The 25998-nt window shown below is 38.8% G+C and overlaps 1 protein-coding gene across 1 annotated transcript in view; it reads left to right on the top strand.

Moving 5' to 3' along the window:
• LOC140239547 (zinc finger protein 704-like) overlaps window positions 1-25998 on the top strand; it is a 55292-nt gene that overhangs the window by 15324 nt on the left and 13970 nt on the right. The window contains exons 3-5 of the mRNA XM_072319381.1: window positions 6583-6735; window positions 7452-7624; window positions 25081-25181. Coding sequence (XP_072175482.1) covers window positions 6583-6735; window positions 7452-7624; window positions 25081-25181 — 427 coding nt within the window. The remainder of the gene's footprint in view (window positions 1-6582; window positions 6736-7451; window positions 7625-25080; window positions 25182-25998) is intronic.

Genomic DNA, 25998 nt, shown 5'->3' with positions numbered 1-25998 from the left:
CACATGCATGTATGCACGTACTGGGCATATAGACATTTAGGCACGCACAGATCATGTTGGAATGCTAATGGCTGATGCCATCAGCGTGCTGTTGATGAACAAACAGTCCGATTGATTGACCTGTCAACTAATCAAGAGGTCAGTTTGTGGTGGGCCGTCTGGGTTATCATCCTCGCGCATGACAGAGCTTGCTTTGTAAATGATTGTTTTTCCTCGCCCAGGAATTGTCTTCATTGAAGCGATATAACATTTTACTAACAGCATTCAGAACTTCGACCACGTACAATGAAGCACACTGCATTCTAAACTGAACAAAGTGATATGCAATAGCCATGAGGTGAAATGTTCATTGTTTTATGACTGGCAGTTATGGAGGTTTGAGTGGACATAACTGTGTTGACATGCTGTAACATGTGGGAGCAAGAGAGGCTTTTCGGAGTTTGTGGCACTAAAGAAATAAGAATTGCTTATATCTCGTATATTTTTAATGGGTGGGTCCACATATGTGGAAAGGATGTGTGAGTTTATTACATTGTTTGTGTGTGTATGCGTCTGCCATGTGTGTGAGTTTGTAAGATCAAAGTGAGAGATATATGTATAATGCATTAAAGCTAGATGAAATATTTGGGTATCATTGTTCATAGCCGTAGGGCACAGCTGTGGCTTTATATCAAGAAGCATGCACCGATATTCTGACTTTGTCTCGTTTGTGATGTACGATGCAGTGCATAGCCACTCGGTACCATGGTCATGTGACTAATGCGCAAATGTAGGACGCTCGCATCAGGGGTCACGAGACATCACATGGGTTGAGCATTAATGGTACAACTCAAACTGTGAGTGTGAGCTTGCCACAGACGGGCAATTTTTGATAAAGGGATTGGTCCTATTTTATGAGGAGTTTTATCATGTTACTTTGATTACTGATGATATGTTATTAATTCATCACAATCACCATCAACAGTTGCTACAGCTACTACTACAACTTGATTGCTACTGCTGCTACATGTACCACTACTACTACAAAGTTCTCTTGTAGGAGTATGAAATGAGTTTTTCATACTTTACAGTATATAGTATAGGTCTATGTACCAATGTAAGGTTTAGACCAATATGTGTCTTTTCATTAGGGTGTTGAATGAACTGTAAACTGAGTTGAACAGCTTATATAGCATTTCTTAGTGTGCCATCGTATGTGCAGCACAGACTTACAACATTTGTTAGTAAACATACTGTTCAGAGTGCAGCTTTAAAAGTGAAGGTTGTCACCCAAGCAGAACAAAAGTGCATTTTCAAGGAAAACTCCTTTATTAAAGCAAGGATCTAGTGCTTCTTGCGGTCAGTAAAGAGCCTGTTGTAAATATGAGAGAAGGCTGTGATGGTGAGGTTATTTTGAAGACTTGCAGGGCCAGAATTTCTCAGAAAGCACTTCTAGTGATCAATACATGAGTAAAATCCTCATGCTGGTCACATGACTACATGTAGGGTGCGTTTTGCCAGCGGTGAGGAACCCTGTTTGTGTACGTTCAGTATCGGTGTGAATGAGCCCAGATAGTCAGTCATGAAGAAAGGTCGTCCAGCAGAGTGAGATCCAGAGGTTGTCTTATTCATAGCCATTGAGGTCAGAAAGCTCCTTTGATTATTTATTGTTGGGTTAACCATTGATTAGCAATACAAAAGCATTCATCTCATTACCACGGGGTTCCTTTCTTCGTATCCAGCTCCATTTAGCTCCTTACCAATCGATTCGGTTTTCTCCTCTTTGTCCCCCCACCTTCTTTTTCCAAGAGATCTCTATCAGCCGCAGGTTTGCTTGGTGACAATTATCCTGCCTCTAATGCTTTTTATAACAGATTTGGAATTAATCTGTCCTTGGAAGCCTGAGAGAGAATAAAATGCAGGCATGATTATAACTTCAGTTATGATAATGGCATTATTATGAAACATCTTGTGGTGTGATTCCATAGAAGAGAACCTAATTCAGATCATATAACTCTTCCATGTTAAAGACATGAAATTATTTTTTACCACCTTTAGGAAAATCAAGCCATTATAGTAAGAATCAGAGAAACTTCTGTATCAAGTCAACAGGCAACACAATTCTTCATTATGGTTGACAAAAGAAATTCCATTCATAATCTTCCAAATTACGTCAAAAATATATCAGTATGCTGCTTTGAGACTGGGAATCTTACTTCAAAGAAGCAAGAAACATACCAATGTGTAATTATCTACTCAGTCAAATAAATCTGGAAATGAATGTAAACACCACACCATGTGACTGGATTGCAACATTCCTTGTCACCTGACTCGCAGTCCCTTAATCCTTCTAAATGCTTGTCTGCTGACATCAAATCATGATTTGACTGACTTCATTCAAGCAACTTTCTTGCCTTGTGTACATACCTCTTGTTTGGAATATTTGCAAATTTAACTCAGCAGTTTACCATATACTGAATCAACGTGATGGATTTAACTGCTTAAAACTTAATTAACAGGGAAGATCTGCACAATATCTTATGCAACGTTCACAAAGTTATGTTGGTAGTCTATCATAAATGCAGTTTTCAGCAAGATTTCAGGCTTTGTCAACAATGGATGGCAATCAGAATACGTACTCGGGTACACACACATGGGTGCTCCAAAATGCCATCCAACAAGAGAAACAGCTGGGATATGAAGACTAGAGCTCTTTATGAGGCACATCAGTTATTGAGGTCAGAAAAAGGCAAAAGGGAATTGATAATGATATGGGCACTTCTTATGTGCAGTAGTTTGGCCTTGATAGAAAACTGTAGCTACCTTGGGAAGTTGATTGCAGTAGGTGAAGAGTATAGTGCAGAGAAGCTGTTAGAGGTCAAATATGGTCATAGGCAGTGGTCTTGTGTGGGGACTGGCTTCTATTAGGGTACTATTAATAATATATGATAATATATATTTAATGATAAAATCTAAACAGGAATTTGGCCTATCTAAATTGCCAAAGTTGGTACCTCTTTGCATGAATAGTTGTGTTTGCACTGAGCAAATTTTATAGAAAAGCAGGCCTAACTGCAGGAAAAAACCCAAACCCAAACTTTCTAGTATAGCTCAATCGGAAATAATTAGAGGAGATGCAAATTAACAAAGAATCTCCCAGCAATGCTTCAAATAGCCCTCCCCCCCCCCAAAAAAAAAAAAAAATAAATGAATAAAAATTTAAGTACAGTCTTTCTCTAGACTGCATAAGAAAGGTATTCTCTGTGAATGTGTGCTTTATATTAACCCTTTGTGTGCTTTGAGTGCTTTGAGTGCTGATTAGCATAGAAAACTTGATAACGTTGTACACATTAAGTTCCAGGCACGGAGGGGATTAATTCCATTCTGCCATAGTCCGGGAGGGGTACATTTGTTTCACTGTTGTCACAGCTGAAAACATTCTCAGTGGTAGAAAATCCCCCATGATACTTTGCAGCAGGGAGGTGAACCAGTAATGAGACATGGTATCCTCATTGTAGGTTACAGCTCATGGCGACTTTTTTTGTTGCAGATTTCAGAAGACTTGAGAACTCTGCTTTCTGTCAAGTCAAGGTACATGTATGTGTATTGGCCAGTGCCTGTGTGCTTCTGTCTTATCAATTTGAAACTGAACTTGAATGTATTTGTGAGAAGCACATCAACAGGTCTGTGTAAGCAGACTATCCCAGGAGGTTTGAGTGGATAGTGAGGCTGTGGTTCTGCTCAGATTGAGAAATCAATATCGTTCTCCATGTGGTTACCCACAGAAAAGCTCCTTCATGCCGGTTTCTGTATTTCCCTGAACACCTATAGGGGTGAGATTGCATCAAATTTCGTTTTCTTTGTGCGTTTTGTTTTGTTTTGTTTTGTTTTTTAGCTCCTCTACAACATGCGGGCTATTGCATAATTGAATATGATCATTGAATTAGCATGGCTTTTTAAAGCCTTTTGCCTGTTTTCCTTACCCATGAAGGCTTGAGTGATTACTATTTCTGTTTCATTCCCCTTAACACCTGGACAGCATGATTAAGCCTGTATGATGCTCCAAATTAAGCACATTTGAATGAACATCTGCAGAGAGCTGATTTGTGGTAGAAAGTAGGCATAAATGTTAAAATCAACACATATCATTTAATACCACACAGATGTACACATGCCCTCCGAATTATCCTTCCCTAATATGTTATTTATACTTTGAAGTTTTTGTTTCAAAAGTTTTCAATTAAACACAAAGTCAGGTTAGAATATAGGCCTGTGTAATAATGTAATAATTCACAACATCAAGATGTATTTTGCTATTGGAAGTAGCTTTCTCCAAACCAATTCTACTGATATTGTTTTCATAATACTGTTGTGTTCAAGTAGGCCTAAATTTTGAACTGTTAGTTAAAAAAATGAACCACTAGCTCCTGTCAGTATGATGCCACCTGCTCCTAAATTTGGAAACCAAGATGGTGACTGTAAACCATATCTTGTGTACATCTAGAGAGAAGCAGCAGATTTGTGCAGTTTCAGACTCCAGTGGAAAGCATCTGAAGGAGTTGGCAAAACACTAAATAAAGAATCCTCGAACCCCCCCCCCCCTTCTTAGCCTTGACCTTTCTGTGGTTGCCTGGCTACTCATTCCAATGGTCAGTTTACCATGCCTACAATTCTCACTCTGGACATGTCAGTGGAATTCACACTGATGCAAATTCAAAGTGAGATGCAAATCTCGAGATTTGCATTACGATCCAAATCTGAAGATTTTGGCTAGTGTGGTCATAAGAATCTTGCTGAAAGTGCTATCAGCAATGTGATCTGAATGCCAAGAAATCTTGTATTTATTTCAGAAATATCACCATAATTTGAGAAAGTGAATAATTTGCACCGTGGCGAGTGTGTCGAATGCTGGAGTAAAGGATCTCAAGATTTCCTTTATCCCATGATGTGAAACACACATCACAACAGTGCACAAACACAAGGGCTAGGGTCACCATTTTTGGTAGATTTATGGCACGTTTCATCAACAAATTATTTTGATTGGAAATGGAAATTAGCGAGATATTTCTGTCCATCTGAACAGGCGCAAAAAAAACCCCCAAAAACTTCGCATTTGGATTGCAATTAACATCCCACTATTTGGTCTGTGTGAATGGCACGGTTGACCATCAATACTGAACTTCAGCTTGTAAGTTGTATAAAAGAATTCTTCTCCACAAATTGGTGGATGCTAAATCTTTGACTGCTACCTCTGATCAAAGGAGGTGAAAAATTTCCACCTCCCTGCTCTGATTATTCATTTGTCCTTGCTGTCATAGTTTGGATGTGATTTCAATCGTAAATTTTATCTCAAGTTTTATTGATGGGGGTGAAGAAGGATAGGCAATGTAAGGACTGATAGTTATGATGTAAATTGAAGTACCCTGGTATAGAAATTTTCTTTCCTTGGATGGAGAAGCATGAGTTTAAAAGAGAGAAATATTATAATAGTGACAAGGGAGAGAGGGAGAGATATTTTAGAGTGACCAGAGGGGGATATGAAGAAGTGAAAGAAATCAAATGATATTAGGAAGGATGGCTGTTATAGAAGAGGAGAATTGTGTCTGAGATGTAATAACAGAATTGAGATGACCTAAAAAAAGATGTTTGATTTCCTCACTTGGACAAAAACGTGCTTGGGGAAAATTGTGGGATGGTTGGTTGGTAGAAAGAGAGAAAGGAACACTGGTCACCGGTCAGTTGCGTGACAAATCTCTGTCAAACTGCACCAAGGGGCGATGTAATTTGAGCTTGTGGTCATCTGTAGGCGCTCAACAGGCCTCACTTTTTGATGCATGGATGTGGAGTGACCATAGGTCTGGTCAAGCCAAGACACAAATAGGCTTCTTGATGATGTCCAGGGTCCTGGCAAGAGATGAATGAATCATTGGACCCACATGGCAGACATCTTCTTTTCTTTATCATGGTATAAACAGAAGAAAGAGAGATAGGAAGAGAGAATGGAGGGGAGGGATGAGGGGCAAATGGTGTCAGCTCTGTGAATCTGGGACAGATTAACCCCTTGATGGTCAGACGGTGGTTCTGTTCCAAGAGAATTGTGGAACAAAGAAACGAGGCTGTGCACAAAGGCACTTGTGATGGCATGGAGGAGAGAGTGATAATTACTGGGGGAGGGGAGGGGAGGGAGTAGCGAAGTGTGTGATGATGTCATGCCCTTCTTCAGTTTATTCTTATTAACATGAAGATGATGAGCATTGACTCTCGTGTTCTCTTTGTGAGTAAAATTGCTGTCTTTGTGATTGGTTTGATCCTCTGTATTTAGATCTCCACATCAAGAAAAGAAACCAAATTCCACCTACCTTGAAATGTGATGTGATGCATTGTAATTCCAGTGCATTGCATTTTGATGTCAGTGTGATGCCTTTATTGTTTTGGTGCACTGCATTATTACATCCAGTCATAATTCAATGTGTTTGTCTTGCCTGTAATGGATCTGCTGATAAACAGTAGTGATAATGAAAGTTTCCAGTACTCATAAAGCCTACTGAATATTCTAAAACAGTGAATTGAAATTGTTCCATTTTTCATATCTTTCTCTTGCAGGTGACAGTGTGATTAGTCTTGGTCCTATGAGTCCTGCAAGCTCCCTCAGCTCAGGTTATGGTAATGTGTCCCCCAGCCCATCCCCTTCCACCCTGCAACATTTCACGTGGGATATTGCATCAAGAAACACGCCCAGTCCAGCTTCCTCCAGCAGTAAGTTGGTCTTCTTAAGCTGTTACAGAAATGCATGCTGTACAACCATTAATTTTTGCATGCACAATATTTATGCAAATCTATTTCATTAGGAGCAAAGGTTCGCAAAATCATTTAAAAAAAAACAAAATATTGAATACCAGTGGAAATTTGCGACAATTTCTTGCTGCGAGAAAGGCAATCAGCTCCAGTTTAAATAGCAAGTTTAATGCCATGAGTGTTTCTGGTTTTACAGTATGTGACTATTCTGTATAGCTGGTATCTCTTCAACCCTTTTGCAGTAACCAGGGTTATCATGTGCGATACCGTTATTTGTTAAAAGAAAATGGCATGTGTGCAACTGCCCATTCATGAACAGAATCTGTTAGTAACCTTTGCTGGAGTGGATGTCCTTTGTTCAGTAGCAAGGAAAGGGTTTTATAGGTTGAACATTTTTTGTGAAAGCAGTCTGCTTTGGAAAAAACTAAGACAAAAAAGTGTATGTTTATTGCTGTATCTCTGTAAAGCTCATGAATTCATGAAGTCCTGTTCTCATGTGTTCAAGGGGATGTGAAAACTTCTATAGACTTTCACAGATTGATTCATTTACGCAGGAAAATGAATGGTAAAATTTTCAAGTTCATTTGAGAGATACATCTATTATACCGTGATGAGAGAATGGTAGTTGGCTGCTGTAAGGTCTTTGTTATCACCTTACGTCTGTTTTCTGCTGTCAGGTGACATGGAGAACTCGCCCCACCCCAATCCCAACCTGCACACTGCTCAGGGATCGGTTACGTCCTCCGTGCTCTTCAGCTCCTCTGTCGATGAGGGAATCGACATCAGCGGTGGCAGCCTGCCGTTCTCTCTAGAGGAAGTTGCACCGTGCAGTCCGACCAAGAAATTTAAGGTGAGAGACATTCCTAACTGGCAAAGCAGTAGTGAAGGTTTGCATGCTGAATTACTGACAGAGTCAAAGAAGTGACATTTCTGTTTGTGGCTGTAATATCAAAGTTGTATGTATGTAAATCCAATAAAAACTTAATTTGTACAAAATGAAAAATTGTACACATCATCATTCTACTTTATTTAAAAAAAAAAAGTTTGCTGTTTTTACAAATGCAGTGTAGCTGAAAGCCACATGCACAAAATCACAAGATCTCTAAATTTTGCTTCTAACGTACAGCTCTCTCTACCTCTTGCTATTTGGAACCAAAAACATGACATTAACAAAAGAGTACAGGCAAAGTATATATATATATATATATCGTGCCATCCCCTGAATGTTGGGTTATTACCCTATCGCTTGATGAAAAAGCCGCAAACCAAACTCTCAGGTTGAGTTTCAATATAAGTAGCATCCCTCAGATTAAGGAAATGAAGTGCATTTAAACATCACTCAGTTGAATGAACTGTGGAGATGGAAATTCAAATTGTAAATCAAATGTAATTTCCACTTGTTCAGTCTTATTTTCTGGCTGTCCGGAAGCAGAGTCCTTACCCCCCTTTAAAAAAAAGCTGAAAAGCAAAAAAGACAGACAAACAATGGGTAGGAGAGGAGGGATTGAGCTGAAGAGAAATAAACACAGCCATCCATCATGCGGTTTCCTGGCTGATGAGTAAATATTGAGGGGCAAAGAACTTGTGACAACTCAAAGGCAGATGCTCGGAGATGAATGTTTCAGCAGAAACAGTGTCGGGTGCTGTCTGCTGGATGTTCACCCATCTCCTTGCGGTCATTACCACTTCTGTCGTCTCCCATGCCTTCTTGCCATGTTTCCTTTCTGGTTATATCAAATCTTCTCTTCCTCTGTAAAGAAAAAGAAAGAAAGGAAAAAAACAACAAACAGCCCTTCTTGCAGCTAGCTCCATTGTACCATGGAGCTACTAGCTTCATGATTGTACAAAGCTTGTCATTAGAACTGCGGTTTTCCGGGGCAGTTGTTTGGATTGTTCCCTCCCCTCATTCCCCCATCTCACTTTGGACGTGAATGGAAACATGCTACAGTGAGCACAGTGCCTATAACGGTAGTGCACCTTTGCCAGAACCTTGAATAGGGTCAGTAGCATTTATGTTCCCTTCTGTTTCGGCCAAGGTAAACAAACGGGAGCCACCACAAAGTGAGTCTTCAGAAGTGAGTGGTGACGTTTGAGGTACCCTGGGCATAGATGTGTCATGGATTTCCTAGAGACCACATGGCCATGATCAGAAGTATGTCCAAAGTGAAAGTCTTACTCCTTGCGTAACTGTCAATACTGTTGGAGGCGTAATTGGAAACTATATTGGTAGTAGGAAGGACATGATGACCCTCACAGGTTTAAAGACAAATTATTTTGCCAAGTTCATGTGTCCCTAATAGAATGAAATATAGGTTTGATGCCTTCACTGATATCATGTGATGACACTTAGTTTCAGTCAAACATTCTGTATACATGCAGAGCTCTTCACAGGATAAGTTCAGATTATTTTGTTGAAACGCTTGTATTGGCTTGCAGGTGCTACTCAGTTGGTTGCACAGTTGCCTGGGCAAAAATTATCATAAATAACTAGAGTAGTAGAGGCAAGAAGATGTCATATTTCCTGTGCAGTACATTATTCAGTGTCCTCGGACTGTTCCATTTTTTGTTATCATAGGTGATGCCCAAAGATCAAAGTATGTTGGACGAGTCATTACATCCATGCTGTCTGCGGTTGATTCTGTTTGTTGTGAGCAAATTGTTAACAATAGTGCACTGTTGGGTGCCCTCCAAGCTCTTTAGACATGACTATTGAAAGTATAAAAAAGAAAAGAAAAGAAAAGAAAAAATATGATACTGCATTTGCTCCTGCACAATTGCTCCAGTCTTATTTTCTCCAAGGAATTAGGGTTAGGGTTATGGTTGTGATATGGTTTTTGTTTTTCTTTGATGTAAGGATTAGGATTAGGGTTATGTTTGTGGCTAAATTTATCTGTGACTTGGCGTGTGAATATTTTGTGGGAGCAATTGTCGCAGGAGCAAGTGTCATGGAACCAAAAAACATCTTGACATGTACAGGGACATTTTCTCTATGGCCCAAATTCATGAAGATGGTACAAATGAAACCATGGACAATTTTTAGCATGGCCTATTTCGTTACAAAATCGGTCAGTTCGTCAATGAAATGCTTATTCATTAATGAAATGATCATTTCATCAACAAAATGTTGTCATTTTGTTACGAAATGATCATTTCGATGATTTCGTAATGAAATAGGACATGCGACACTTGGCGCTCCATACAAATTGTCCATGTTTAAACCATGGTTTTAATTGTACCACCTTCGTGAATTCGGGCCTATATGTCTGTAATGCTGAGTATTGAAAACAAAGTGCAACAGGCCTAATTGTTTTCCTCTGGAAGGATTTTGTCATGGTATGACGACACTTTCCCATGCCACTTATTCATATGATTAATGAATTACTGAATTATTTCTGAAATATAGCCACTAGGATTGATTGAAAGCACAAAATATAGGCTCTGTATTCTAGGCTCTGATTATAAGAGTTCTAACAAAAAGGTAGGGCCTGTTCCTAAAGGCACAACTGCAACTATAGCATTATGATAAAAGAAAATGGCTTACAATCACCAAGACCCTGAAACCGTGTATCTGAAAAAACAACAACAAACAAACTTGCATGGTCAGTGACACAGTGGCATAATTTTTTGTTGTTCTTTTTTAAATGTATATACCTGTATGAATGTAATAGTGGTATTTTTGTCACCATGGACCGTTCTCTGTTTCCAAATAAGAATAATTTTGACTTAACATTCCTTGATCTTTATTTCCCTCGCCTTCCAGAGCCAAATAGCAAGTGCATTTTGTTTTTGTTTTTTTGGCTGTAATGGACAAGAATTGTAATTTTCCCCATTTCTTAGTCCGTCCTGTGCCAAGCTTGTAATGTAACTCTGCCCGACCTCCCTCCACTTTCTGTCAGGGCTGGTTAGGCTGCAACAAGTTTAGCACTGGAGAATTGTAGGGCGCTGTTTTCTTTCAGGGGTCAGGGGTCAGGCGACAGGGGTGGAGAGAGACGTGGGGTGGAGAGCTATTTCTGAACTTCAAATCTTCACTGCAGGGAGTATCAAGTGACTCTCGACTCTAGATGAAGTTGAAAAGTTTTTTTTTTTCCCCCTCTCAAATATCACCTTAAAAATCTGATGTAAAGGATGAAAGCTCTGGAATGCATTACTCTTCTCACAGTCATTGATAACCTGATGAGACAAATGTGCAATATTAGCAGTAATTTATACCATATCTGTTTTGGAGGCATGGGAAATTTATGTGTTTAATGACTTAGCACAAACTGGTCTTCCCTTTCACTGTCTTTAGGGGTTCAGTATGCTAATACTTGTACTTCTATCAGAAGTTAATGGCATCAGAAACTTCCTCACAACATGTGATTTGATCTCTTGGCTGCCTTGCATCTTTTTATTCCTACTGCCTCTGCTCCAGAGGTTTATCTCACATGTCATTATGACCTTTAATGTGACTGTAATATGTCAAGATTTTAAAGTTTGCAACGTGTGGGGGATAACTCTGTCCTTCAAAAGGCGTAATGGTTTTCTCCTATTTACTCATAGGCCTTCATTTTCACCAGAGTTTTGATCACTCCTGATTTTGTGAAAGTATGATACACCCTGTAGGCTGTAGGATATCCCCACACAGGTGCTATGCATTCTCCCTTTAACAGCTGTATGTACTGGATAATAGAACCCTGTTCCCTTGCTGAATAAAGAGGTATAAGGTGTATTCTATTTAATAACCAGCCTTTTATTGATTAGCTACATGTTTTTGATAGCAAAAATGTTGCTGTGTGCTTGTGTTTATACCCAACCTCCACCAGTCCACAAGGACATGAAACTTGCTGGAATTTGCAATAGAAATTGTGCTTGGAAGAAATGGGGCATCCACACAATAAGTAACAGATAATTCCTACCATTAAGGAAAGCATGTATTGTTACCAGTGAGTTGCTAACTTTTGCCGGGTCTTTTTGTGGGATGGATTTTGTGCCGCCGCTGTGCACCACGTGACTTCCACAGTGCACAGGATGCCGGGGGAACCGGTAGGTTGGCTTGCCAAAAGACCCTGGGGTTTTTACAGTATGTTTGTGGGGGGAGGGGTGGGTGATTGTATAGCCTTAATTTTGCAGACCTTACAGTCTGTTGTAACTATATCTTGCATTCAATATGGCAAGCTGGCTTTATTACTTTAATTGTAGATGAAGAACTTTTTCCAAGATTTCTGCTAGGCCTGTCATGTTTTCTCTGCATAGTTTCCAGTCTCCTCAAAAATGTTGAGTAAATATTTTTACACTTAAGCCAAGGCTTGGTTGCTGCTAAGGAAAAGCTGGCTGTTAGTGTGGGTTAAATCAATGAATCCATAATCCTATTTTGCTCCACTGCCAATGGAGATATGATGATTTTTACTTAATTTTCTTCTTTTTTTTTTCCCAGGAGCAACATGCAATAGTAGTACCAAAACTGAACTTCGGGTCTGAAGAAGAAAGACTATTTTGTTTCCTGGGTATAATCTTGCTGGTGGTCTTTGTGGGGCTAGGAGGCACCATGCAAACAAGCAGGTTTAGGCTGGTTGGCCAATCACAGGCAAGAAATGCCTGCCAGTTTGCCACACCCCTGCAATGCCCACAATTTCCCTTTTCCCTTTATGCCTGGTGTAGTCTGACAATATACAGACCCCCTTTCCATTTAGTAATGCTGGGACATTTCAATAACTGTAGATTGCAATACATGTATGCATTTTCAGTTCTCATAGTTCATTAAGTACTGTCTGAATACTGAAATGTAATGTGATGTAATGGACACATTCTGGTATCACATCAACACAGTCACTGCAGTTCTTATGATAACCATTTTGTCTGTGTATGTCTTGTATTGTTTGGAAAGTCAGCCAACATCTACTCTGACTGTAATAAACCAATATGTAAAGATAAAGGGAATGAAATCAAGAGTTCCAAGGCTACTATGTGTCCACAAGGAACCAGAGAAACCTAACCCCAGCTCAATAGAAGAGTTGACCTTGGCACATGGATTTGATTTTCACCAGCCTGATGTGAAAGAGAAACATACTTTTGAAAGGGTTGTATGAAATGTAGGCAAATTTAAAACAGAGAAAATGAAGCATTTTGAGGAGAGCCAATACTTTGCCCACTTTGCTTAATGATATATTCCAGATAAATTATTTCTGTATCTCTTCGGTAGTGCGATCATTGGCAGTAGAGCAGCAAATGCTACTATGTATGTTGCATGCAGAGCTGCCCTTCCAGGCTTGCTGAAGTACAGATGTTTCAGAATTGGTGGTGTGAGCCTGGACGCTTTGTCCTGATCAGACTATTACTTCCCAGGGACCGAGGATTGTGTTTATAAATCTATACACTGGAGTGTGGTGGTATTGTGTGTGTGTGTGTGTGTGTGTGGGTGTGTGTGTGTGTGTTTGTGTTTGTGGTGATATGGGTGTGTTTGATGTTGCTGCTGGTTTTTCGGCGACTACCCTTGTGCAGTGTGTGTGTGTGTGTGTGTGTGTGTATATATATATACTCTCATGTGTATGCGTACATGATATGGGCTCATAGATGCATGCTTGAAATGGGGGGGGGGGGACGAGGGAGTAGATTTAGATATCCAACCATATGGGCTTTGTTTGATGTGTATTATATGACCCATGTAGCTACAAACTGGAATTTGAATTGGGATATTTGTTCAATAATGGAAAAAGCAGATGAGCAGGGTCTTTTCCATTAATTTTCTGTCAAATTTTCATTTAGGTTTTGTTTTCTTCAAAGATTTTCTCCATGATATTGGTTTAATCATTAATGAGTGGTTGCATAAATTCATTAACATATCTGTGTTGATGATCTATACTGTGTCGTTTATTTTTGTGTTGTTTTGTTTTTTCCCTGAAGAGAGCTAGAGTTGAAATTATGACCATGAAACAGTACTCCTTTACCATTTGAGTTCTGTCAGAACAATAATTAGGAAATTAAGGATTCAAACACATGTAAACAATCTTCCAAATCTCTCTGACATGCTTGATTGAGACTAGATCCTACTCTCTCAATTATATTTCATCTGGTGATGGCAATGATGCTGGCAGATAGATGTAGAATATTATACATGTACATTTGGTTCGTTTTGCCAAGTGAATTGGCAATCAGATAGATGATTTGCACAGACATATACCTTCAATGGGGAGTGCATGTAGAGAGGGACTAACAATTGAATGGGGGAAAAAAAGAGTCTGACTGAGATCTGACAATATTAATGAAACTGCTCTTTAAAGCAGGCTTGCACATATCATTCAACCCTTTATGTGGATGTTTCAATCATGACTCTGAGCTGCAAGCTGTGAAAACCATCTCCATGTCCTGCAAAACAACGGGAGTGCTCTTGCAGTTTGTGCCAGCCAGCCGGTTGGCAAGGGTGTACACATGGTCGATCAAGCTCAGCAAAACAACTGGGCATAGAGCCTAGTCACCTATATCCAGGGACCGTAGTGGTGTACGCAGCACACATGGCTGGTTGGGCAGGACATGGGGGAATTGGCGCATTCTTCTATCGTAAATCTAAAATGGCAGGGTTATGAGATCAGGCACCAGATTTTGTTTCGAGCAAGCTATGAGAGGCATGTTTAGCCTCACTCCCAATACCAGAAGGCTTTGTCATATATTATTTTGAAATCTTTTTTTTTTTTTCTCTCATCTTTCTCACTCTTTCCCTTCACTAAAGCATCATCATAGTGTGTCTGAATTATTCATCTCAAAATAGATTGGGGTTTACTTTTGGGGAACTGGTATCTGTCAGAAATGGCTCTGTTTTTGTTTTGTATGTGTGAGAAATCTATTGGCATGTGATTACTAGCCCTGGTCTACAATCTGACAAGTCCTGTCACAGGAGAGGATTCAACAAAGAAAAGATAGGTCCCCACGGTCTGGTTGTGGAGCATGAAATGAAAGAGCTTTTTAGGAGTTCCTCTTTTGCCAGAAGATAAAAGCAGAATGAAGGAGGCCTTGAGCTCTGTTATTGTTTTGTTAAAATAGAGAAGAGTTCTATAAAATAGGCCTATTCCATTCCTTTGCAGGGATGAGCAGATCGTCCTGTCCATTGTAAAATATTTGTCTCTTTTATGGCTTTAGTTTTATCTTTCTGTTCATACACTGCTTCTGTCATGCAGCTGCAATGTGGTAAAAAAAAAGATCTTCAACTTCACAAATTATTTGCTGTATTGAGTGAAAATTGAAGTGTGTTCATTACCAATCACCTCATGCTTTGCAATCAATTCTCTCTCTTTTATCTCATTTACTGGTATGCAGTCATCACTTAATATGAATTTATTACTATGACAACTTGTAGAAAGGAAATTGGTATGAAAAAAAAAACATATGCTCTGAGCTGGAAATAGATATACAGTGTACAAGAAGATGTGACGGCAAGCACCATTGTTGCAAATCTTCAGTGGTGTTGACTTGCAAGTCCTTTGTTTATCTATCATCAGTGTCAAATATTGAACTAATGTATGCCTTTCTTTAGGAAGGCAACCAAACCAATAAAAGGTGAAGCCAAGACCAAGTGTAACCAAAATCCACCACTCAGGGCAGGGCAGGGCAGGGCAGGGCAGGGCAGGGCAGGGCAGGGTAGGTATATATAATTTCAACAGCACATGGTTATTCCTCAGGAGGGATATATGTACAGTTTACTAAGATAATCCAGTCTAGTTCTTGCTGACAATAGGTGGAAGAGAAAAACATGAAATCACATGTATATTCAAAGGATCGGGGAGAACATTGTATGGCTTGTAACAGAACAGAGTGAATTGAAGGAATGGTTGACTGTGAGCTTTAACCAAACTTGTTGGTAGACTGTGATCAATAGCACGGTAAATATGGCCCTGGTGTTCAAACAAAGGACCATCATAGTATGTGAGTATGTTTTGTAGGCTCGGGGAAAATGTACCCAGCTGTACACCTGTAGTGCACAGATGCACTGTTCACATGTAAAGTGATTTAATGGCGATATGTGAAAATTTATCAGAAATTGTGAACTAAAAAATTGTGATGATTGTGATGCTGATTGTCTTTAGTTGGCATGTGGAGGAAGTTCACTGTTCATGTCTATGGCAAGCCAAATGTTTCATAAATGTGATAAACTGAGTTTTAACATAATATCACATAAGGTTTTGTTGTTGTTGTTACGCTAAATTTTCAGAATAATTGTTTTTCACTTGATACAGTTTATTGATAAACTTTTTTGCTTCATAAACACGGTTTCTCTTGAAAAACCTCATAGTTCAATTTATGGAACATTTTGCTTACCCTATGGCAAGCCAAATGTTCCATAAAGGTGATAAAAATAAGTTTATCAGTCAATGAATGAAGTTTATCATGTGAAAAACTAAGATAATCACACTAATCTTTTTTATATTATTTTTTTTTCCTTGTTGAAGTAAGTTTATCACCAAAAAACTGAGTTTTCTGCTCAATAGACCTGGAGTTTATCTAAACTGTGTTTTGGCAATAAGTTAAGTTTTAATGGTCGATAAAGCAGTCATTACAAAAAGTGCGGTGACATCCTCCATAGGAAACGAGCGTTTTTAAATGCACTGCGCAGAGTGCACAATCAGGTATAGGACATTTACACGGATTCTCGACTTTATGAACTCATACCTCCCAGAATATGTGTTTTTGCTTTATAAATGCACCTGGTTTTTATGAAAATCTAGATTTCAAGCTTGCTCTTCATACCTCATTTGTAGAGTTTTGTGAAAATTTTACATCGGTACCTTTCGAGTTGAAAATTAGGTGTCATTTTTCACTCAAACGCAATCAGCTCTACGACAACACGCAATTTTACATTGACGGCGCGGTGTGCCAACTGTGAGCCCTGAAGGCCATTTTGGGAGGGTTATTTTACTGCCATACCTGTTGTATTTGTACAATGCACCTGCCTAGTAAGTTGCAGCAAATACTCCCGTGTATTCATACTGAGTTTGGAGGAATTTCGTGAAACTTTGCCGGCGGTACCTTTTCAATATTCATAAACCATGTCAGTTTAGCCCCGAGTGAATAACCCACCAATATGTTTATACACTAAAGCAATTGCGTGCTTCTCACTTGAATACGCTACGTTGATTGGCTAAATGTCATTGGCCTTACGAGGTCGCATCGGGTCAACGCGTGATCGTGACTTAGCGCGTATGCAAATTCGTGATGTGACAATAGGTGCGCGTGTCTTTATTACTATTTAGATTTCATTACTACATTAGCTCAACGTAGCATTTGCGGCATGAATTGCATCATGAATATGTATTATTCTTTAACGCTCAACGCACTGTGATAGGTGGTATGCAAATGACGGATCTACGTCATAGCTCATTATCTGTTTGTCACCGTTCGCGTGTAGACTTTTTGTAATGTTTTGATTTGGCTTGCCATGTGTGTCAGCCTGTTTTATTCTCCTTATTCTATCTATTGTGTTGATCTCGGGGTCACCGCCAATGTATGTGTGTACTTTTTACCATAACTCTATGCAATGGGTGTTAACTTGATATCCTTGAAAGAGAATATCCAAACATCATTTGGAGCTCTTTAGCAGTTGAATGTCCATCCGTTTGCAGATTTTATTTCTTGTTTATGTCACATGTTTTGAGGGGAAGCATGTGACAGTGATAAGTGATTTATATCTGAATGCCCAGGCTTAAGAGAGCAAACTGTGAATGTAGTTCTACTTACAGCTAACTGCTGCCAAGCTTGGCAGATGTCTCTGCCTGCTATTTAGACACAAGACTTTTCACATGGTCTACTTTTCCAGCCTACATGATATCACTCTGCCTTTCTGACAGTGTCAAGTTTGAAGTCATAAAGAGAGCTATAACACACACCTTTCCCCATCTCCACCTCTATACTGTATCCACCTTCATGTACCCCATGTATTTTAGTTGTTGTACATCAGGGAAAAAGATGCAATGAGGAGTGTCCAAGGCAGTATTAATATATAAAAGGAAGGACGAAGTAAACAGCATTGTTTGGGATGACAGACTTAAATGTAGTGATAGATTCTAAAGATTGGAGAGAGAGATTAATTGCGTATTATCAGTTCAGTAGATATTCATTTCCATTGAAAAAGTTCTTCTATTATTCTGATCTGAATAATTGGTGGGACCCAACTTTTATTAGAATCGCTTTGTTTTACTTTGTTTTTGGGATATCTCATCCATTTCAAAACCAGTTTTCATTAAATAAGCTTGGAATTCCTCTTAGAATTTAGTGTTCTTCCATATTTTGCAAGAAGTTTCTCATTATCTCACAAACAAGTTGGAAGTGTGAAGCCCCTTCTCAACCAAAACTATATCATCCCTGTAAAGTTAACCTGTGAAATTCATGGGGGTGAAAGTGGGGCTGGGGTTAAGCAAAATTTTGCCAGGGAAAAAAGGCCTTATTTGTGCTGCTTTTGAAGGCAAAAAGAAACAAGTGGCAAATTGACCAAATCTGGGTTAACTAATCTTCTCTTTTCGGAAGAAACCAAGCTTGGTTTAAAACCCAGAGATTATCAAGTCAAAACAATATTGCACTCCAGGGATTGTAGGAGACAGATAGTTTACTGATTCTGGGATGTCACATTCAGTCATTTGCCTCCTTTTTTATGGCAGTGTTTTACATGTAAGTGATTGGTTTAGACAGAATGAATACCGACCCAACGGTAACACAGGTTCCGGGGAGGGGCTTGGCATAATGACAATGTATCTGTCCTTTTCTGTCTGATCAACATGAAGCTTGTATAGCCATAACAGCAGGCCGGGGTAAACCAAGCAACCTACTTTATTTTCCTTTCTCTCGCTCTCTCCTATTGCTCACTCAGCCCTAAGTATAGACCCTTTGATAGCATTGTGCTCAACCATCAAATCAGAATTAATCTGCATGATATGTGCAGTGTGCAAACAGGGGTGTGTAACTTCTCTCATGAACTGAAAGCAATTGTGCATGCTCCAAAATCAGGGCCAAATCTCAACCAATACTTTTTGCATCTGCGCAGCCAGCCAAATGTGTTTTCGCCCATTTTCTAGCAATTCTTTCTTTTCAGAGAATGTCTTACTTTTCAGCTGTAGTATATTTTGGTCAGAGCAGAGGGAAATATGCCTCAGTCTGCGTCATTCGGGGTCATTGTTGCATTTCAAATCAGCTTCTTGTAAGCATAAAAATGGAATGTTGTTTCAGGTGAGGAATCAAATCAACTGTTATGATGATTTTATGAGTGATGGCATCCACATGTCCACCTTGACCTGCTGTAGTGGCACATACTATGAGATTTAGTGGGCACTGACTTACCAAACAAAGACATTTGCTTTAAAAACGTAACTTTCTTTATGTGAATAAATTCATTAGTGTAAGAACAGAAATTTTATTTCATTGCATAGAGTGAAATAGAGTAGTGATCATGATAAAGCTGACTTTTTGTTGTCAAATATTGAACATTTCAACCTCTGGGCTTTAAGGATGTTATTGTCGCATGATGCTGACCTCATTTGCACACTACCTATCAGCTTTACTTACATGTTTTGAGTTTGTGTTTGTCTACAGCATTGTGATAATACACAGTGTTCTAGATTTAGTTTATTTGGAGGAAGTCCGATAGAGACTATATGTATTTCTCATATGACTGAGAGTCATTTCAGCCATGTCATACCTGGGTGACTTGTGATATTCAAGTACTTCTCATGCATCATTTTATGATGAAGTCATTGTCGTCTTATTTAAGCCTTCTCACTCTCCAAGGATGTATCATTTGTGATATTTGATAGTGTGAGTAAGTGACTTGGTTTGTATATCAGAAACTACATGTTCTGTTGGGCAAGGTATGGTACTATGTCTGCACACTATGAATTGACTAGAAATAGTTGTTGCTATGAAGTTACAAACTTGTTAGTATGAAAGACTATACTGGCCTGGGTTTACTAAACTGAAACTGTCCAGGGTTTCTGTTTTGTTTTATTTGTGTTCATCAGACTTGTGGTAAATGGCAGAAAGAACAAAGGGACAGTGTGTAGGAATACGTGCAGCAGCATCTTCCATGGATCTGATTTTGATATTTAGTGAATTTATCTTCATTTTTGCAATCAGTGAGATAGTGCGCATAAATTTGTGGTCTCTTCCCTTACTGTCTCACCCACCCACTGCAAATGAGGATGCAATATGTGTGGCAATTTACGGAACAAGGCTCCAAATGGTGTACAATGATTTTGTGCTGCACTTCCCTGGATGCGGCTATTTTTGTTCCGAGACAAACTTTGCCTTTCTGCTGTTTCCATTCAGAACGGGAATGAAGTCTTTTCAACATGCTTCAGTGACCCAGCGTTACTTGTCCTTCCATGGAGCGGCATCTCACCTAATTTTAGAAGCTGTCTATGAAAAGTCCAATTGTCTCCTTTGAATGATGGATTTGGACTGCTTGAAATCCATGTTTACTGACATTCTCTCTAGAACCAGCTGTAGTCTTACTTTATCAATTAGTATAGTCATGTTTTAAACTGAAACCCACAGACATCTTCATGGCTTCCGTTGAAACAAATGTTGTAGAGATGTTGGTTCTTGCAGATCATTCTTTGCCAGGTTTTTGATGAACTAGAAGTATGTGGTGAATATGTTTGAAGTTGATCTGATGCCCAGACTTGGAGATTTCACTAGTCTTTGCACATAAAGGGTCTGGTTCAGAGACTAATATAAATTGCCTTGCAACGAAGTATACTAGTACTGGGTGGGTGCTTTGTGCTGCATGGATAATAAACCATTTTTTTTTTCCCCCTTTGGCGGCGGACTTTGAACTTGAATCAATTAAATAGGAATCGCCTTTGTATCTTTTCAGTCATTCGTGCATTTCACGTTTACTTTGACGCTGGATGGGATCATGTAATTTCATGTTCTCAATACTGTAGCAGGTCGTAGCCCAGGCTTTTCTCACCGCGTCGCAGCTAATTAATGAAGACAATAGCTCTCTTGACAGCCGTCTATGGAGTGAATAGTATGGCAAATGAATGGCAGTTTTGTGATGAGCTCAGCCAGTTTCAGCTTGCAAAGCAAGTTGAGAGAAAACACTTTCAGTAATGGAATAATCAAGTGAAGCTTTTTGCATTGTCTCTGTGTACACCAACTGGTACTAGTTAAATGACCACTGTGGCAAAACGGAATATCTTGTTATCCATCTCAAGTCAAATTGTGATGAGTGTTTGTAAGAAAGGCTGAAAATCAATTTTGTATCAACTGATGTAGGCCTATGTAATGGCAAAGAGGTGAGCTACGTTATAAAACCGTAGGTTACCTTTTTGAGTTGCCTATTGAATACCATGCTGGCTGAGTGACAACATTCAGTCAGTCCTACCGTATCACTCTTGTAGTTTTCCGAATTTACTTTTATTCCTGGCTCTGTTCCGTATGTTTGCTCTTCAGTTTCATATTAAGGATGCATGTTCCAGGTGTACTTGATTTTGCTCAAAATATTACCATTCACTGGTATTTACTTCGCTGTATTCGTGTAGTACTGTCTATTATTTCTTTGGATATACATTGTAATTCGTAAAGTCCTTTCTAAGAAAAATCATCAATTTAATGATTATTCTGTTATTTTGTACAGGTAAGACAAATGTATGAGACATCAGTGCAAATGGCTTGAACTCCAAATGTTTTTGTAAATCTCTCATTTTCATGGATCATTTATCCATGGCTATGGCATCAAGATATCCATGAATTGTTATATGAAATGGGTATGATTTGGTTTATATTGTATTCTATATTATGCCCCAGCATTTGAGGAGCATTTTATTCATTAAAAAAGAACCCTGACTTCATGAGGGCATGGTAGTCACAAATCTTGAATTGTCATTCAGCAGTACTGCTTCTGTTCATCATGTCTTTACCCACAAGAAAGAAATGTGGACAGCACAGAAGAGTCCTTCAGCATTAAGGCAATCAGATACGGCACAAGTACGGGCATATCACTCTCATGTTTCCCTATTATCTCTCCACATTTTTATATCATAATGGGATAAAAAATAGTACAGATGTTCACACTGTGTTTTGTTGTTGTTTCTATGTGTCTGTCTTATCATACCTGCAAACCTGGGGATATTGCATTTCATTCCAAGGGAAGTCGCTAGAAGCAGCTTTTGTATATAAGCTGGAGTTTATTGAAGTTAACATGTTTCTTTTTTATTATCATCCTGCATAAAAAGTGACATAAACAAAGTGATAAAACTGCAGAAGCTCAGCATAATTTCTCTTAAATGCAAAATAGTACTTGACACATATGCTTAGGTTTTCTTTATTCTATGAAGGTGAAGTACCATTATATTTTCCTATAGTGAAATTGCACACCTCCTGCTTTGAGGGTTTCCTGATGCTTGATAGAGAAGGACTCTGAAATTATGTAGCTTGAGTTGGATGTGTTTATACTGATTCTTGTGTATCATAAACTTGTTTTGCTGTAGCTTGTGGCCTGAAGCCTTGAAGCACATTTTATGTTGAAGTGATTATGAATGATAAGTTGAGTGACATCCCTCATATATATAGGCTATCTAATGACATTCTCTCAGTATAGGCTATCTAATATCTCTTTGTTGCACAATTTGTATGTTGGGATCAAAAACACATTCTGCTGCAACTTGTGTGAAATTGACCTTCACTAATGGCAAGCAATGTGACCTTGCCTCCCTTCCATTGTTGGATAGTACATTGTATTTAAGGCTGGCTCTCCAGGTAGGCCCTATATATCATCATGAGCAATTGAAATGATTCTTATTTTGTAGAAATATCTGTTGGATGGAGAAAACAAGTAAATTACATCAGGCAAATAGCTCTTCTGTGTGGTATGTGTACATGACATCCATTGACTTCAGGCAGAGATATTATTCATTCTACAAGAATTTTCACTTGTATGCTCCTTTTTTTTAATGATCTGTATATAATGAATTTTGACACATTACTAGTCATGAGAGGTTTGAATATTCCTGCAATAGTACGTCATGAAAGGTTTTAACTCATTGAGAATGGACTGATTTTGCTACAACACGTATTTCCCATAGACACCTGCCCGTGTGTAATTGGGACTCGTCCTCAATGGGTTAATAATGATATTCTTGCAATAATTATGCATTTAATACTTCAGTGAGAGTCTCTGAATAGGGTCTGGGAGAGAAGACTAGCACGTTCCCTCCCATGAAAATTGAGGCATGGGTGTACATAGGAAGCATTCATGTCATATCATGTGGGATAGATGAGCTATGAGGTAAAGCTTTAGCTATCTGGGCAGGGTGCCAGGGGACAGTGGATAACATGGGGGAGTGGTCGGTAGATAGATAAATAGATAGAAAGAGAAGAGGAGAAGAAGAAAAGGAAACTTAGAGCTATGATTATTGCAGACCCCTCAGGGTGAGAATCCTAAGAGCGCAGAGCATGCTGTAGATTCTTGACTCAACCCAGCCATGTCAAACAGAGCTGTGGTCATGATTGTATCTACATGTACATGCACATATTTCTTCTATGTTGTAATCATTATGCAAAAACATTCATCTTTATCTAGATAGCTTTAGGCAGGTTTACTAATCTACTTTGAAGATTTATGAATATTTTTATATTACCTGAAGGGCCAATCAACAAGATATAATTCATCTAAAATTTGTGTCAATACCAGTTGAAATGTAGTTTGGTTGGGATACCGTATGATGGGCAAACCTAAAGCAGAATTTCAGTTAGTCAGGAGAATGTCCATTAAATATAATTGAAGTCAGATTTATTACAACCCCTTGGAGGGACTACCATGCAGCCTAAAATGGCATAGCCGTTGTACACAAATATATTCCCGTCGCTATGGAGAGAGTTTATGAACCATTCTGTTCATTATAGTTCATTATGTCAGGTTGATAGGGCTGGTAGAATGCATTGGCTGATGGAGATTATACATAATGCAGTTCTGAGGCATAGAAATGTGCATCACAGCATTTTTTTTTTTACTAATGAGGAAATAACCACATACTGTATATTGAACCAGCCCTATGTTATCAAGTGGTGCTAGCTTTTTGTTGTAGTTGACACTTGCAATTGGTTTTGAAAGGGCTAAACACACTGTGTATTCACTGAGCAGACACGAGCCGACAAGGAGGGGGATCGAAAGTGAAAGCGTGGGGGAAGCGAACTCGTTATTATGATAAACACAGCTGATGTCATCATAGGCCCCAAGGGAATTGGATGATGAGCCATCAAGGCAGTCTCCACATTAAGAATGAGCAAGTGATTTGGCTTTGATTTTGTCAGTGGCTATTTGACATCATGATGGGTACCAGTTTTTATTTCCTCAAAGTTCTTTGTCTTCTCTTCATCTGTAAACTCATATTTGGGGTTTTATAGGAAGCACGAGTTTAATTGACTGTTTGTCCTACACATTTATGAGAGAAGAATGATAGACAAGGAAATGAAAAGAACCAGCAGCAGTTTCTTTCTGATTGAAGAAAGATAGATAACAGGATAATGGAGATATTTTCTTCATTTAAATCATATGCGCATTTGAAAATGACACTGGAAATGCACATCACCATGACGCACCAAATGCTGAAAGTGTATACGCGAGACATTCTCCTGTTTCAACTCACTTTGTGTGAAGATATTCATGAGCTCGGCTGTATGTTGTTTCAGCGTCATGCTCAGCTGCATAGAGCATATTACCATGCTAGAATGCCCCCAGACGTGATTAATGACAAACATTGGCTGGCAAAGTGTGAGAAAAAAATATATCAAAATATTATCTCCATCATTGTTGAGTCTCCCTTGGGGGACATTCATTGGGAGGGAGAACTGGAGAGAATGGAAATTGGGGGGTGGGGTAATTTTTTTCCTGCTAGTTTTATAGTTTGATTTGTCTTTTAATGATGGTTTGAGTCCATCAACTCTTTTCTTTTCTTTTCAGCAAAAGGCGATGGGGAATACTGTGTGATTTCTCTTTCGGCCTTGCATGATAGTCAATAATCAAGTTATTTCTCAGTTTTCATGTCTGACCTATAGTATCCATCACCCTGAATGTTCTTTCTTTTTCTTATTGTCATCATGCAGAATTTTCTGTAGGAGCACTTGAATTGATAGAAGCAGGGAATACATGTCCAGAATGTGAATGTAACGTCTGCTTCTTGTAGTCTCACCTCAATTGATCAAATTTCACAGCAGTAATCTCTGCAGTGATGCCAATTCTTTGTGGATTTTTTTATTTGATTTTTCTTTTTTTTTTTTAGATGTCACTAAAAAAAAAATGTCAAACACCAATGTGGTTACATTTCATATTGTGTTCTCTCCCTTATCCAGCCTTCAGTGAAGACGTCCTACAAGTGTACATGGCAGCGTTGTGGGAAGACACTGTCCACTGTTCAGGGGATTGAACGACACATCAGAACAATTCATCTCAGGTATGGCCACCCTCTAACTGTCAAACCCAGGGTAAATGGTGGAAATAAAGGGAGGAAGGCTAGTTAAAAGAACAAACTTGATGATTAAAGATTAGTGTAATATGCTTCGAGATAAAATGGAATAATTGATATGAATATAAAATCAGAATTTGTCTGTTCATGGTAGAATTTTAGAATCAGTTGTGAGTAGAAAAACTAGAGAAAGTAAGAAGTGTAAACATTCAAGGTTTGGCAATGATATGATTTGGGATGTTGCTGTTACGGGTTGTAAGTATCAAAAATGGTACGTGATTTAAATGCTCTTTCTCATGGAAAAATAATAAGTGAGGACTAGTAAATATGAACAGATTCTTCCCTCGCTGTACATTTTGAAAAAAAGTCCTTGTACTAGTCATTTGTGATACAGGTTTTAACATAGTCATGAGACCAGCAGTGTTATGCTTTGATGGTTTGATTGTCAACAAAGACAAAATTGGGGCCCGTTTCATAAAGCTTGTTATCAGTGACAAGTTGTGATAGTTGTTATAAGCTACCAAAATCCTTGCATCTGATTGGCTGAGACCAAATTTGTCATAGAAATGTTGTCACTTCAGTTGTAACTGATAACAAGTTTTATGAAACGGGACCAAGGAGGTATGAGACCCAGGTCTGAGTGATTCTACCATTTCATTTCAAATGGTTGAGAGTAATGTCTGCATGTCAGGACAACAAAGATTAACTTTTGAGAACAGTGCCTGTAGCAAGAGGTAATGATAGCAAATAATGAAATTATAGACAGTCAATCATATCGACAGTGCATTAGACAAGGCACATCCCC

This window comes from Diadema setosum, chromosome 16 (genome assembly GCF_964275005.1).
Source record: "Diadema setosum chromosome 16, eeDiaSeto1, whole genome shotgun sequence".
NCBI lineage: Eukaryota > Metazoa > Echinodermata > Echinoidea > Diadematoida > Diadematidae > Diadema > Diadema setosum.
Note: the sequence above shows the minus strand (reverse complement) of the source record. Positions and strands in the feature narration are given on the sequence as shown.